The following is a 16,150-nucleotide window of genomic DNA, read 5'->3' as shown; positions in this document are numbered from 1 at the left end:
AGTGAGCCGAGCTTCAGAACCATGTAGCCCTGGCCCATGTAGGAGAGGAAGGCTCTGAAGAGGAAGGTTCTGGACACAAGAAGGTTTTCAGAGTAGAAATCTGTGGGTCAGAACTAATGAAACACACATTTCCCCCTTGTCAAATTTGAAACCACTAGCTTCAGTTGTAGAAGAGAACGGGGGGGAGGGGGGTAAAAATAAGTATTAATCCACCTTCAAAACTACTTTGAACATTTTCTCATTTTCCTAGGTGACATCTCTGCTCCCTCCCCTCAGAGAAAACTTCCCTTATTTTAACATAGTGTTCAAAAATGTCATTGTCTAGAGGCAAATAAGAAGACAGTTCTTAGAGAGCACTCAGAGACGATGAAAGAAGTTCCCATTCAGAAAACGAGGAAGACGTGATAGAGGCAGCAATGTGGAGCTTGGAATGACAAAAGCGTTTGCCAAGTAACACTCCAGGAAGAGAGGCAGAGGGAGAAAGGCTGAGTGCGCCAGAGATGCCTTGAATGGTTGACAGCCTGGGACCCTTGGTGTGTGCCAGGCACTCAGGACAGAGGCAGCTGGGGGAGCTGGAAACCCCTTTAGGAAGTCCCATGGGTGCCATTCAACAAACTTGAACTTTTTGGGAAGGACCACTGGTCAAAGTTTCTAAGGTTTAGAGAGTAATGTCTCTGTACTTTCCATGCTCTGGGAAAAGAACCCTGGGAAAATGAAGGGCATACATTGAAATATCAGAGACTTGGGATGAGGCTTCTGGTCCTACAATTCTAGTAAAAATCCATTATGGCGTGCCTGGCCAAGACCAGAGTGGAGAGGCATTGTTGAGATGGAATGGCAAGGGTTGGTTGCTGGATATGTAGATGGGGAAGAGTTCTGCCACAGCCCCCGAGCTCTAACCCAGTGTCTGGTGTTACCACTGAGAACCCCAGAGATGAACGATGTGAGAGGGCTTGGTGCAAGCCACTCATGACCGTGGGTGGAAATGCCTGAGCAGGGCACAAGGACCAGTCTTACTTGGAGATCCATTTCACAGCCAAGAACATCATCTCTCACACCCTGGCTTTGATAATAAGCTTTCGATGCAACTTGAGCATGCTCAGGAGTCTTAGGAAAGGGGAGGTACGGATGGAAAGATCTGGGAAAGCTCACAACAGGTCGGGTCAGGGGAAGGAAGAGAAGCTGTTCAGGCGTTCCCATGGGAGTCAGCATCTAGGAGGGCAGGTAAGCACACAGATCTCATTTGGGGAGGTGTTTGCTTTTAGGGATTACTCTTTTCTTGAATCTGAGCAGTGGCAATGCATACAATACCCACACCCATGGCTTCGATTGAGCCAGACCTTATCACAGATCATGCTGAGTTTACTGAGGTACCTACAGCGGTGATGAGTCAGACTGCATCCAGTCCAAGCCCCACGCTGACCACGCAACTAACGGCTTCCGGGGACTCGACTGCCGTGCAGATACAGGAAGGAGTCAGAGATAAGTGGCGGGCTCCACCTGAGCACACCTAGCTTGAGCAAAGCTGCCCAGGTACAAATACCAGAAGGCTGCATGTCTGCAAGCGTGCCTGCCTGTTCTCCACTCCACCTCACCGCTGACAACATGAAGTTCACAGTAAGTCAGATCTTATACAACTGGAAACCATTAATAGGGAGGAGAGAAGGGTTGATCTTATGGCGCTGTTGCCATAATGGAAATAATTTTTCCCTTTCATGGAATCATGGCATTTACAAGAAGAATAGTTGCCCAAGGAGGGTCCGGCACAAGCGAATTGCAATAGATTTGCCTTCCACAGCACCTGCTCCAGGGTTCTACCCAGCACAAGCAGTCTCTGGGCTCCAGAAAGTGTCTGATCTTTCTTCTCCTTGATTCTGCTTTTGCCAAGAAGTCCTGGGAATGTTCTGGTCAAACTGGAATGTCTCTGTCATCAAAACCAGTCTTCAACACTCTTGGCTGTTAACTGGCCCTCTAAGAAATAAGCATCCTCAGGCCCTGTCAGGGCATTTCTGTCTGGGGTGAAGCAAGCTCAGATTTTCCTTTGAAGTCCTAGGATGCAGAGGGACTGACATCAAATGGACATTTTCTATTGAGGCACACTCGATGGGCTCTGCCTTAGGATGGGATCATAAATGTAACTGTGGCCTAGAAATGTCCTCCCCAGAACAGGTTGGATAAAAACAGGGGGAGTACCAAGCACAGGCCAGGGTCGGGATATCTCTTCTAGCTCTGCCCTGAGCAGGGGCGTGCCTTTGTCTAGGGCAGTGGATCTCCACCTTCCTAATACCCAGCCCTTTAACACAGTTCCTCATGTTGTGGTGATTCCTAGCCATAAAATGATTTCGTTGCTACTTCATAACTGTAATTGTGCTATTTTTTTAAATCATAATGTACATATCTGTGTTTTCTGAATGTCTTAGGTGGCCCCTATGGAAGGGTTGTTTGACCCCCAAAGGGGTCGCGACCCACAGGAAGAGAACCACTGGTCTAGGGCCCTTTACTCCTCAGTAGCTGTCTTGTGAACAGGAGACAACATTGTGCTCAAAAAAGTCTTCCATACCTACCTGGTTTTTTGAGAGACAAATTTTGACTCTTTCTTAAGCTGAAAATAAAAATAATGGAATCACTTAAGCTACTAAGAAAATGATAAGAGGTCTCCTGTTAGGAAGAAAGCTTCCCAGATCAAAGAAAAAAAACAGTTTTCAGAAGTGATTTCCAGAGTTTTCATTACATTGTTCATGCATTAATATATGTTTTATTCATCAGTTTTCAGCATCTAATTCAAAATTTTTAAATACAAATTAATATAATTATAATAAATCAACAATTCTTTATTATTATCAAATTTTTCTGTAGTTAAAAATTCAAGATGGAAAAAGAAAACATGGATGGTTTGGCACGTTGGTAAAATTAGTAAATCTTTCTGGTGAGCTTTGAGGGGGTAGTGGATGCTATAAACAGCGTGACCACCAGCCCTGTTGTCTGTACTTTCAGATGCTCTTCGTCGGCCTGCTCGGGCTCCTCATAGCTCCTGGTCTTCCTTACGTAAGTCTCATTTTCTAAGGGCTGTTACCAAGATACATTAGCAAAGAAAGGTGATCTTAAATCAGCTCCCATTTTTATACATTTTAGAATATCAATGTCAGCGACGACAACAACATGGACGGAAGTGGTCAGCAGTCTGTGAGCATCAACAACCAGCACAACGTGGCCAATGTCGACAACAATAACGGCTGGGACTCCTGGAATTCCCTCTGGGACTATGAAAATGTAGGTACTGGACACACAGGACAAAGATACGGTGTGCTCACCGGCCATTAAACCTTCGGTGTAAATTCTGGCTGCCCATGAGCCTTATAGCTGCTACCAGTAACAACACCCATGTTGCTCAGCTGATTTTATGTCTTACACATAACTGTTGGTGATCAACGTTACCCAATAGGTTAGCATTCAAACCAACGAGGGCAAGGAAACTATGTTCAAAGACAAATACAAGGAAGGATCTGTTGGTCTCCCCTGCAGGGAGCCTCTATGATATGAAGGACCCACTATTTCACCTTTAACTCAAAGAGACCAAGTGAAATAGGAACGGCGCTATCAGTTGAAAGAGAAGGGAAAGCTAAGAGCCACTTGACTCCACCCTGAAATTACTACTTTAGTCTTTAAATTTGTACCTTTGGAAAACAAACTCTATCTTCCCTGCCTTCTAAAAACATCAAATATGGAAGTAGACTAAGATGGAACAGCCTTAAAAAGTTTATTTGAGCTACACACACAAACACACACACACACTGTCCCCTACCATGCGAGAACTGAAGCCAAGGTAGTAGGTTAGAGCCCTATCTCCACCCTCTAAGAGCTTGCGGGCTGTCTCCACATGTTAACCACAGACACACCTGCAGGACAGCCGGATCCAGGGACTCATCCCAGCTCCTTTGTGATCTTGGAGCTCCGCTTCTCTCAGCTGTGACTTGTGAGAAAGCTCCTGGGGAACCTGCGCCTCACTGTCTTCTCTCTTCTTTCACAGAGTTTTGCTGCAACCAGACTCTTTGCCAAGAAATCATGCATTGTGCACAAAATGAACAAGAATGTCATGCCCTCCCTTCAAGACCTCGGCACGCTGGCCAAGGAGCAAAAGGTAAAGATGAGCCTTTGCTTTCAGAGTGAGGGGTCCCACAGTCTCCGGTAAATAATGAAGTCACACCCATTCCTTCTCTGCACAGCATGGCAGCATGTTTGTGATGGTAAATGGCATAGTGTAAAGAATGCTAGGTGACTGCCAGAGTGGGGGCAGCTTCCGCTGTGTCAGATGCCATGGCTCACACCTGTCTCTGTAGGGCTGAGCCAAACACTGCCCACCTTGAGTGTCAGAGGTCCAGAGATCTGCACAGCTCAGTGCAAGCCCTCAGTACTTCAAGGACACACTCCTGTGATAGCTAGGGTTATCAGAACTAGCAAATCTAGGTAAGCTGGATTTCCAGAAAAAAAAAGAAATCATTTTGAAAGTCTAAGTTTGTCCTATACAATATTTGAGATAGTCTCAACACTAACAGGGTTCATTGCTTGCTTGAAAATCAGATTTAACCAAGTGTTCTTTATCCTCTGTCAGCCGGAGCTGTAGTAGATATAAAGAGGGAATCCACGGTTTTCAGTCTGATGTCTGAGCTGGTCTTCAAAGTGATAAATTGGTCCATATGGCTGGCATGGTAGAGAATGTAAATAAGCCCCATCCTCAGAAGATATCACGGAGCCCTACCCTAGAATCTAACAGAGCAGTTGTGCTTCAGACTTCTGTTTTCATGAGCAACTGATATTTCAAACTGTCTAAGTCCATCGGGACACTTAGAAACACCAAGATGTTCAAAGCTAGAATTGTCTCTTCACCTTGGTTTTTAAAAAAATGTCAGCCAGGAAATGCCCCTGCTGCCCTTGTGCCCGTACAATCAGCAGATCCCCAGACTCGGCACTCATTCATTCTCTTCCTTTCCTCTTCACTCCCGACTTCAGGGTAAAGGGCCTGAAGGAGCGTCCCCCAAGGAACTGATGTACTCTATCAACCCTACCAGAGTGGAGGACCTGAGTCCATTCGGGACAAAGATTGCTGGCATGTGCCAGGGCATCCCAACCTATGTAGCCGAGGAGATTCCAGGTGAGTACCCCCAGACACTGTTCACCCTAAGTCAGTGCTGGTGGAGTCGTCAGGCTCTCTAAAGTGTCACCAATCATGAGGGGTTGACCATCAGAGCAGACTTCAGAAGTCTTAGTTCATAAGCTCCCCGAAGTAATCTTAAAATCCACAGGTTCTACTGAGTCTTACTTTATGAAAACTACGGCACAGAAAAAGGTCACAAAGCTTTTGTCAGAGTTAATCGACACATTTGGCTCTAGTTCTGTGTTCAAGTGTTCTAGAATACTGTCTTTCTTGGGCGGGTGGGATGTAGAATAAACTCCAAATGTGTTCAGAAGAAAACATAAATGCATGATGGCTAAATGAAAGGAGACTGCCAATAAAATTTATTGACTTCCTATAGCTCCAATACTTATTTCCTGACATTCAAAGAATACTATCCACAAGTTAAGAACCTAATCTAAGTGAAACTTTCCACATCTTTGAAAGAGAGAGAAAAAGACAGAGAGGAAAAGAGAAAAACAGGAGACAGAGAGAGAGAGAGAGAGAGAGAGAGAGAGGAAAAGAGAGAGAGAGAGGAAAAGAGAGAGAGAGAGGAAAAGAGAGAAACGGAGATAGAGAGAAAGAGAGAAAGAAAGACAGAGAGAGACACAGACAAAGTAACAGAGGGAGTAGAGAGGAGAAAGAAAGAGAGATTTTGAAGTGAGTGTGTACCTTAGAAATTGTGTGAAACTCCCCACAGTCCCCAAAGAGTTCCAGGATAGGCATTGATCCAGTCTTCTGTTTTTGCCAGGACCAAACGAGCCTTTCTACTCAAAGAAGTGCTATACTGCCAACATACTCTATATTCTGCGGATGTCCTTCTGTGGAACATCAGAGGAAATGTATTAGAAGTCACTGTGGATTTGCTCATCAGAGAAATAAAATGTGGGCTCTGACCATTGCTACACACAACTATGAGAATGTTCTCTGAGGGTTGATTTACTTCTGTACGGCTCAATAAACCACCTGGGACCTAAAAAACTCATGATTCCTATGGGAGTGCCACATGGCCTATGTTAGACCTGCCTGTCAGTCTGTATTCAAGACCTCTCCCCTAGAAAGGACCCCTTCAGAGGTTCCAGACACACAGCCTGAGGACGGGCTCAGACTTTGCCACTGCTCTCTTGCAGGTGTATGAAATAGCATTTCGGACCAGCAAGGATAAAAATATACTCCAAGTGGCTATAATCAGAAAGGGGAGTCCCCTATAAGGACCCAGGAGTATCTATAATAACCCAAGGGGATGCTGGGAATGGGAGACTAGAATCACACTCCTGCCAATACTATGAACCTCAGTTTGCCTCTCTTCCCAGAAAGGGCATGTTCCACTTTTGTAAACTCTGCCCCCTTCCTTCATCTGAAGGTGACCCTTGGTTTTCTCACAGGACAGCATAGCTGGGTCAGAAAGTCAGTCTCATTCTTCATGTCCATATGCCTTCCCAGGCCAGGAAACGTTACCTAAGGTTGAATCCCACTTCCATATTCTCTTGACTATATTTGGTTCAGTAGTCTACAACCTCCATTCCTTGACAAACCAAGAGTAAGATCACATGGTACCCAAGCACAAGGGTCTCCACCAAAGGAGAAAGATCTGGGAGAAAATAGTCTCCAAACATTGGAGAACCTGTGCTTCATTTTAAAAGTTGCTTCCATATATTTTTGTTCAGTTCCTGGAAGTCATCAGAGAATATTTACTCTGATAATGTCTATCTCTGGCAGCGGATCCATGGCAATATGCAGGCAAAAATGTGATACACACATTAGTAGAAATGGGTTAAATTAAGATGTAAGACTTAGCCAATAAGAAGCTAGAGCTAATGGGCCAAGCGGTGACTTAATTAATACAGTTTGTGTGTGGTTATTTCGGGGCTAAGCTAGCAGGGCAGCCAGGATGAACAAGCGACCCTCCTTGCAACAATTGGTGCTCCAAGGTGTGCTAGCTAAATCCACATAAAACCTGAGAAAGCTTGAAAAGGAATTCTAGAAAAAAAAATACAGAGTTTGGCACAGTTTTTTGCTGTTTCCTGGCGGCGTGCCGCAGCTCCTTTAAGAGAGGTTTTCCTAACTCAGCAGCAGTAGAAAAAAAGCCGTGCCGTTTTGAAATGCAGGCTTTCTGGGTTTTGCGGCCAGCACGACCTCTGGCTCTTCGGGAGATGGGGCATTTGAGTGGGGTTTGTGAGCTGACTGCTATGGCTTGCTTGATGGTGGCATGGACCGGCTGTGTGCCTAGAAGTGAGGTGGTGCACATGGCTCAGAGGCACAAGCAGCTCCACCATGCTGGACTGGGCAGGGCAAGCAGGCACGCCATATAATCCCTAGCAATGATAGCAATGATGCATCTTAAGTTTTAAGAAGCTCTTAGCATTGTAAGAAGTGTTCCTGGACAGTAAAGAATTACAGGTTCACAATAGGACAGATTCTTGGTTAATGAATAAAGAAACTGCCTTGGCCTGTTGATAGGGAAGAACTTAGGTAGGCAGGGAAGACAGAACTGAATGCTGGGAGAAGGAAAGAGAGAGAGTCGCCATGGATCCACTGCCAGAGATAGACATACTTTGCCGGTAAACCACTGCCACGAGGCGATACACAGATTAATAGAAATGGGTTAAATCAAGATGTGAGAGCTAGCCAATAAGAGGCTTGAGCTAATGGGCCAAATAGTGATTTAATTAATACAGTTTCTGCTTGGTTATTTTGGGGCTAAGCTTGTGGGGCAGCCGGAACGAACAAGTGGGCCCTTCTCCTACAAATAAGTAAATAGATAAAAAAAATAAATAGTAATTTTAAAGAGGGAAAATATACTGTATCTAAAGTAAAAATAGAGATATTCACTAACATCACAAACCACTAAAATAGGAAACAATATACAAGGCTGGAGGGTGGGACAGAGCCGTGTTTAGCCCCACTTTAGTAGTTAGCCTAGTTAGTATGAGCACAGGCTTCTTCTCGCACAAATGTACCCAGTACCGTTCATTGACACAGCATGTACGGATTTTGGAAGACAGAGCTGTGATCTGCATCAATATCACAAACTAAGCCTTAGATGAAGGCTATGCCCTTTCTGTTTATTGTGAGGAGCATCAAACGCCAGATTCTTAGCACACACACACACACATACTCACACGCACGCACAGGATCTATGCCTGCCCAGGGCGCCTGAATCCTTTAGCTAACCACATAGGGAGGTCAAATCGACAATACTGCCTTTCATGCCCCAGGAAGGCAAATGGCTCCTCCCTCCTCCATCAATTCATTCCGTGGAAATTGCTCAAGAAACAGCGAAATTCAGCACAGACATCTCGCCAGCAGTTTGCTGAGAATCCCCTAGAGAAAAAATCCAGAGAAGGGGTCTTCCCACAGAGAAACACGTCCCTTCCTGCTCCCTCTCCACAAGCTTCATCTGAGTAGTAACAGAGCGTGGGCGCTGCTGGCATAGCCATCTCCTGTCGCACCCCATGCAGAGAGTATGAACTGGTGCATTAGGCAAAGCTGGAGCCACAAACTGGTTCCTCTGTAAGTGAACTAACTGCTCCGGAGCAGGATCAACCACACCGTCAGCTACTAAAGCCATCCTGGAATCTCAGCAACATTCATGACATCTTCTACCCGGCTGGAATCAGCAGCTGGGAGCAGGCAGACTGAAGCCACATGGTCAAGCTACAGTATAAGTGAGGGAAGCGATTCTCTGTGCCCTTCTCAGGTGAGAGCCACTAAATGGTAGGGTCAGAGTTGATCACTGGAACAGACGGCGAGAAGAACGCATGTAACTTTGTTCTCAGATTCTCGCTAAAATCAAAGTGGGTGCAGGGAAAGCAATAAGACTCTCCGAAACAACCCGAGAGGAGCAGGGTTGTTTGACTTACACCGCTAGGTCACTGGTTAACATCGAGAGAATTTGTGGCAGGAACTCAAGCAGAAACCATGAAGGAGAGCTGCTTGCTGGATTGCTCAGGCTCATGATTAGCTGGATTTCTATGCAACTCAGGACCACCTGCCCAAAGAATAGCCCTCTTCCTGCAGTGGGCTGGACCTTCCTGCATCAATTAACAATCAAGACAATTGCCCAAGCCCTACCTGATACAAACATCCTTCAGCTGAGGATCCCTGCGCAGGTTATTCGGAGTTGTGGCAAGGTGATGCTTAAAACCAACCATCACACCGACTTTACCCGATGCTGCCTGTTGGTTTATATCTGCTGCACTGCGGGTTTTTCTCCCAAACCTCACTACATTTTATTCATAAAAATCTCCCAAGAACTTCTAGTTGCTAAGTCTAATAAAGATCTTATGGTGTTGCCCCTGTGCTCCAACTGACACACGTGACTGTTTTCTCCTGGATCTCTCTTCTCTTTCTATGCCATGGTCTTTACAGACATTGCTGTTCTCCTGGGCTCCTTCCCCAGTCCCCCATTTCTCCCCCCTCTTCATCACCTAGGGTAGCATTTAAGCACACACATAGCTCCAGCCCCCATAAGTCACGAATTCCAAAACTCTTTCCAGCCATGCATTGCTCCTGAGAGCAAAATGCACAGAGCTATTTCTGGACTATAATTTTGTAATTAAATATAAAGCTGTGGGATTAATTAAGAGGGATGGAGAATACGTTGGAAACTTCATAAAGAAGATATATGAGGGCATACCTCAGAGCAGAGACAAGTCAATCCAACTGGAGAGGCATGGCTATACTGCAGTTCATGTAACCGGATTCAGGAGCAATGAAGACTAGAGGATTTAACGGTAACAGTTCTCCATTAGGAAACCCTGATTTATGGGAACTATCAACATGTGGGGAAAGCATTCCAAATGCATCTACTGCGGATGCCTGAAGCGCCATTGCTTTGCTGGGCTTCGTGTTATTCTTTCCCTCCTCTTTCCCACAGTTCCTGGATTGAGGGCATGATCAAGACTTGTGTTTCCAGCTGACCCCATAACTTAGGAAGTATGTAATGAATTCCCATGATGTTTCTGCTTGTAAGTTGCTGTTCCGACGTTAAATCATAACTCCTCCTAATCTACCACCCAAGGTTTTCCTTCTGCTTATGGGCAGATCTGACTGCTAAGGGACAGATTTCTGACTATGGGTCTTTCTTTCTTGTTGGCTTTCAGATTTGTAATAACTCCATTGAATGTGCCTTCTATTTCAACCCAAAGATAATAAGTCCCCTTGGCTTTCTTTATATGTTTATTCATTGGCTCCACTGTTTTCTTTGGGCTTGAGGCACAAGTTTATGTGTCTAAGTTCATAACACCATTAAGATTGTACAACAATCACCCATGATGAGCAATAAAGCGGAGAAGAAAACAGAGGCTGGAATCACAGCACCTTCCGTGCCTTGAGTTCTGCATTGTGATGAGCATGCTCTGGCCTCAGAACTGGTCCCTACTCAGGAAACTTGCTGACCCTCATGCATAATAGGTGACATGGGTTATCTCGAATTTTACTTTGGCCACAGGAAAAGGCAGATGCATTCAAATACTAGGATCCAGGATGAACCAGCATCTTAGAGACCCATCTTGGTTGCACACACATTTTCTTAGCCCTGAAAATCTGCCCCATCTTATTGCTCTCAAGCAGTTCATAAAGAGTGCAGTGCTCAGAGCAAACACATCAGATAACGCACATCGCAGTAGCTACAGCTCTGTTTGCACACCCCTGTGCTCTGGTGAGTTCTGATGGGTTGGGAGTGAGCATGAACATCCTGAATCTCTCACACAATCCAGAGGCACTTTGTATATCCCAGAGCTAGCTCGAAATGTCATGGGCTGCTTCATGCTCACATCTAGGTCTCTTAGTGAAAGGGGGCACATTAGAATAGAAAGAGACATTTGCGTTCTCATAGTTCATCCACCTCTGGAACAAGTCATCCTCATGGGTGTATTGTCGGGATGCTCTTATTCTCTTGGAATTGTTATACTGGGGTGGAAGAGACATGTCAAGTTTCCTCTCAAAGAGAGGATGAAAATTCTGTGGGAATACTGGGCATACATCTCTGCCTGCCCGATAATCCTGTGAAGTCCAAGCTGTTATGTATCTGCTCATTCAAAGCACAGGATCTTACACATGATAAGAGGATTATTTACTTTTTCTTAGTTCTCATAACAAAAAGACAGTGAGAGAGCAACCTGAGAAAAGTAAAGGCTCTCTGTGGCTCCCAGTTGGGGGCTGCACGGCATTGTGTCATCGTCGTGGAGAAAGCATGCAGGCAGAAATGCGAGGCAGCTGGTCAGTGGCATCCAGTCAGGAGGCGGAGAGATGGACGCTGGTGCTCATCAGAAGCTCCAGCTCCCTTCTCCCCTTGTTACTCAATCTCGGCGGCCAGCCCACGTTTAGGGTGGATCTTCTCTCCTCAGTGAACTGTCTAGAAGCCCTCGTAGTCACCCCCAAATGTCCCTCCCAAGGACGTCATATCTAGTCAAGCTGACCATGAAGAGGAGCCTCACATCAGATATCTGCAAAGTATTTGAATCACTGGACATGTTAATAAGAGTGAAGAGTAAGCATACTTATTACTAGTATGATGTTTTATTGAGTATTTGTGATTTCTTGTACACATACAATATATTTTGATCATATTCACCCTCCACCCTGCCCCCTAACTCCTTCGAGATTCACCCCCAATCTGGGCTTTTGAAATGGATCTATACATCTCAAAATCCAGAGTAAGAGCCAGTGAGATGGCTCAGAGGATAAAGGCACTTGTCAAACAAGCCTGAAGACCTTGATTGGATCCTAGAATTCTCAAAGAGGTGGAAGGAGAGAATGGACTCTATAAGGTTTCCTCTGACCTTCAATGTACATGTTAGAGCATGCGTGTCCTCCACCCCTTGTATATACACACACCACACACACACACCATCCATATACATGCATACCACAACACACCATACATACACTCACTTGCACACACCACACATGTATACTATATATACATCACAACCTTACACACACCATACACACTACACAACACACACACCACACATATACTGCATACACCACACACAAGCACACTACATATCACACACGCACACACACTACATGCAGTAATTATAAAAAGTTTTAAGTAACAGAAAGGACCATCACTGGTTGTTGATCGCACTCAGACATATCACTGGAGCTGATCTATTGAACATTCTTGGCTGGTGGAAACCAGGACGTTAGCCAATGGGTTATTATTGATAGCCTAAGTCTGTTTTCCATTTGTTTCTTACATGCCTCCTAGGAAACCACCAATTCCCAGTTGTTCCTAGATGAGCTAAAGTCTTCATCTTTGCATTTTCACACGTTGATAATATGAATCGCCTACATACAAAGTGAGCTTTGATTCATTGTTAGAGAAATCACATGATCTGCAAGTGGTTCCAGGAGAAGCTCAAGGGTGAGTTTTCGGTCTCCCATCAGCAGTAAAACCCAGATCATTTCAGTTCTTCACAAGGCTGTGGATGATATATTATCTTGTTGAGCTGCTGAACAACCCAGTGAGACAGGCGGTATTATTCCCTATTATGCAGTTGGGGATTGAGCTAAGGGTAGGCCAAGGAGCTTGCACAGCCACCAGCAGAATTGCTTCGCCTGAACAGCTTGGCTGGAGGCTTTGTTACTCACTTACCGGTCGCCCTGACTAGTCCTGGAGAATGAGCATTAGTTCTGCATGGTTTGATAGCTTTCATCATGGAAGAAAGAAGGTATCAGACAAAGAAGGAAACAGAATAGGCCACCGCTATTTCTATTCCCCAAACCCCTAAATGCGTTTCTGGTATTCTACAGATATTTGTATCTTGAAGGACTCTATGGGATTGTTCCACAAACAATCCTTTTCAGCATCCATCCATAAGTGGACCACATGTCCACATACTCTGAGGACCACTTGCATGCAATTTACAAGGTAGTGTAACAGGCCCCCCAGAACTGATACCATAATGGAAGAACCATTCAGGCCTTGAAACCCAGCACATAGTCAGCAACACCTGCCAAAGCAAGGACAAAGATCTAATTTATCAAAGTTTATAGTCCTGGGAAATTTTCTAAGGTACTTCCCTTGTTCTTTGGCTTCTATAGCTCTACTTTGGGCTAACTGTTCTTGCTAAATGAGGTGTGTCGACCCAGGTTGTGGCTTCTGTGCTTAAAAGCTCACCTTGAGAAGGGCTCTGGGCTCCAGTGGGGTCCTGAGTGTCCAGTGTAGTCACCAGCTGACTAATAAAGACTTTCTATTGGCTTGAACCTATGTCCAGGTAGTGTTCTCTGATGGGGACCTCACAACAGCAGCCATTAGAAGGATCAGAACGATTATGAGCTTGACAGGCCTGGAGAGATTTTTCCCTGCTCTCTCATCAGTGTGACTTGGTCTGGAATCTGTGAGTAAGACCCTTAAATATGCCAGACTTGAGCAGAATTGGCACTGAACTGGCCTGGTTTGGGATTAGCTTTGGCTTCAGCTTATCTACGATAGCTCTCCATCGTTTGTAAGTTCCAGGCCTGTCAGGACCCTGTGCTGTACTGGGCAGCCCATGTCAACATTTGAATTTTGAATTTAGTTGGCCTAGTCTCTGCTCTACAGGAAATGAACTATTCTTTTTTTTTTTTTTTTCCAGCAAGGGCCAGAGAATGAGTTCTTCAAAAGGCTGGGTTTATAATGACCATCAGTGTGAGGTAAGTACCTGGTAGCTAAACCTTCCAGCCTATGTGTGAGGGAGTTTTTATATGAGGTCATTTGAAGTAGGAGGTCCCACCCTGACTGGGTGAGACCACCCCACAAGCTGGGGCCCCAGCTGAACCCCTGCTTCCAGACTATAGATGCAATGTGACCAGCTGCTTCAAGTTTTTGACACTGTCGGAGACTGTATTCCTTCCTATTTAAAGCCCCCCACCCCACCCCCGCTTCTGACATTTTGTCCCAATGGTGAGAGAAGTGTCTGATATAGATGGTGTGTGGCCCTAGCAGAGCCAGCTCATGGATCCGATTCAATAAGATATGTCTTGGGCTGATCACTGGTCCAGCTACAAAATGAGCTTAGTTTTTGGAGGGATCTGGATCAGTCCGTGTTGGGTCACATTCCATCTTGAGTGGGTTTCGTCCCTTCACGCCAAGGGTTGTTAGCAGGGCTTTGGACTGGGGCTTTGGAATGAATCAAGAGCTATTTTCTACTGAACCTGCTTGAAGCTAGACTCAGCGTGGCTTTGGCTGGAGTATTAATGTTCCTGAGTTTAACAGCTCTGGCCATTTGTGGGTTGAAGTTGCATGTTGCCTGGCCTCTGGATCCCCCTGGTACCTCTTCCTGCAGGCTGCTTCCGTGCCTGGGCTTCGCTTTGATGGCTGGCACTTTTGTTTATCCCATCACCAAAGCCAATGTGGCTCAGGTTCTTCAGAAATTCTGTTGTTCAAGAGAAACTGCTTCTGGTAAAGAGTATCCTGACCTTTTTACACATGGTGTGTGGTCCTGGCAACCAGCGAGACATCCAAGCCCCTACAAATAGTGGGTTTACGCAAACTGACATGAAATGTACTGGACTATATCAGATTTGTCCATATTGTCGTCCACTGTTTATTAGGGAAATAGCTTAAGTTTTATTGGGACTGCACTGTCTGGAGTCTTTTTTGGAGCCTTTGCCAATAGCCCAAGGAGCACTGTGGTGCCCAGTGGCATCCTGGGAAGACTAGATGGCAGTATGATAGTGTGATACAGCACCTAGCAGGTGTCTCAGGCTTTACTGAAGGACCTAGATCATGGGAAGGAGGTATCAACTAGAGAGTGAGTCTGACAAAGCTGACAGGTAGGTATGCCATATTCAATAACTACTGTCTCTGTGGAGGAAACTCAGCCCCTTCTGGTATGGCGATTGCTGTGCCACACTGAAGCCATGGCATGTCAGTCTGCTGGCAAATTCTCTCATCTCTGGAAAGACAAAGAGTTTGATATTTATGGAATCCTTAAATATCCTGGTACTTTTCCTATTGAAGATAAAAATCTGAATAGCTACAAACTACCTCTTTCTCTTGCCTCTTGGGAAGGAAGGTGCTCTCTCTAAGGACAGAGCACAGGCTCCATCCCTCCACGGTTCTCCCCTGGAACACTCTTTAGTGAAACTGACACTTGTCAGGAAATGGGGGGTTCCCAGGGCTTATTCTCCTGATTTCCACAGCATGTGGTACTGTCTAGATTCCTTCATACACTGACTCTACCTGCATAACTGGGGAAGGAGGAGGAGGAAGGGAAAGAAAGGAGCTGCAGTGGCTGACGTGGTTTCAAGATGGAGATGGTCATCTTTGCAAATCCTGGAAGAAAGGCAGGGGCAACTGGTACACTCTAATGCCCGGATGACTCCAGCCACATCACTGCCTTCTTGAGGGCCGGATTTATCCTGGGACTGGGGAGCACACTCTTTGGGCCCTCCTCCTGCTCTGGAGTCTATGCCTCTGTCTGTCCTCTGATGGTGTCTTTGACTTTAGAGAGGCTCTATCAGTGACCCAGTGTGCTCTCTTGGGATGACTTCCTAAGCCATTCTCCCGTAATATTCTCAAGGCCTTCCTCTGCCCCCCAGGCTTAAAAAGCTCATTGGATTTAGAGGGCAGGCAGATGAGAGAAGATTCTCCTAAAACCCTCATGGTTCCTCCTTTCCCTCCGTGCCCTGCAGGGACATTCAAGTTTTTTTCCCTGCCAATCTCACAAACACATTCTTTATTACATTGCCCTCAAGTTCCTTCTCTTCCTGAACCAGAGCCCCCTGGTTTTCTAGTCTTCAATGGCACAGCTGGTCTCTGCAGATTTCCCCTCCCTATTTCTTTATCACAGAACTTGGTGGGACCAGGATGGGTTTTCCTCTTTTGAGGCGGGAGAAAATACTGAAAATGCACACTTAGACCAGTTAAGAGTATTTTTGCTTCCCCTAATTATTTATTTTCTTGCCAACAGTAATTCCCCAAATGTGGGTACCAGCAGGTGTTACCTGCACACAGCCTCGCAGACAAGCAAGCCTGGGAAGCTG

At 45.6% G+C, this 16,150-nt stretch overlaps 1 protein-coding gene across 1 annotated transcript; it reads left to right on the top strand.

The window, feature by feature from the left end:
- The first annotated feature begins 1,605 nt into the window (after nt 1-1,605).
- On the top strand, nt 1,606-6,019 carry Gkn1 (gastrokine 1). Its single transcript, XM_005365298.2, has 6 exons — nt 1,606-1,617; nt 2,962-3,045; nt 3,133-3,270; nt 4,028-4,138; nt 5,008-5,149; nt 5,922-6,019. The coding sequence occupies exons 1-6, from the start codon at nt 1,606-1,608 to the stop codon at nt 6,017-6,019; spliced, it is 585 nt and encodes a 194-aa protein (XP_005365355.2).
- Nucleotides 6,020-16,150: the final 10,131 nt, after the last annotated feature.

This window comes from Microtus ochrogaster, unplaced genomic scaffold (assembly GCF_000317375.1).
Source record: "Microtus ochrogaster isolate Prairie Vole_2 unplaced genomic scaffold, MicOch1.0 UNK1, whole genome shotgun sequence".
NCBI classification, from domain to species: Eukaryota; Metazoa; Chordata; class Mammalia; order Rodentia; family Cricetidae; genus Microtus; species Microtus ochrogaster.
This window is presented reverse-complemented; position numbering and strand designations above follow the sequence as displayed.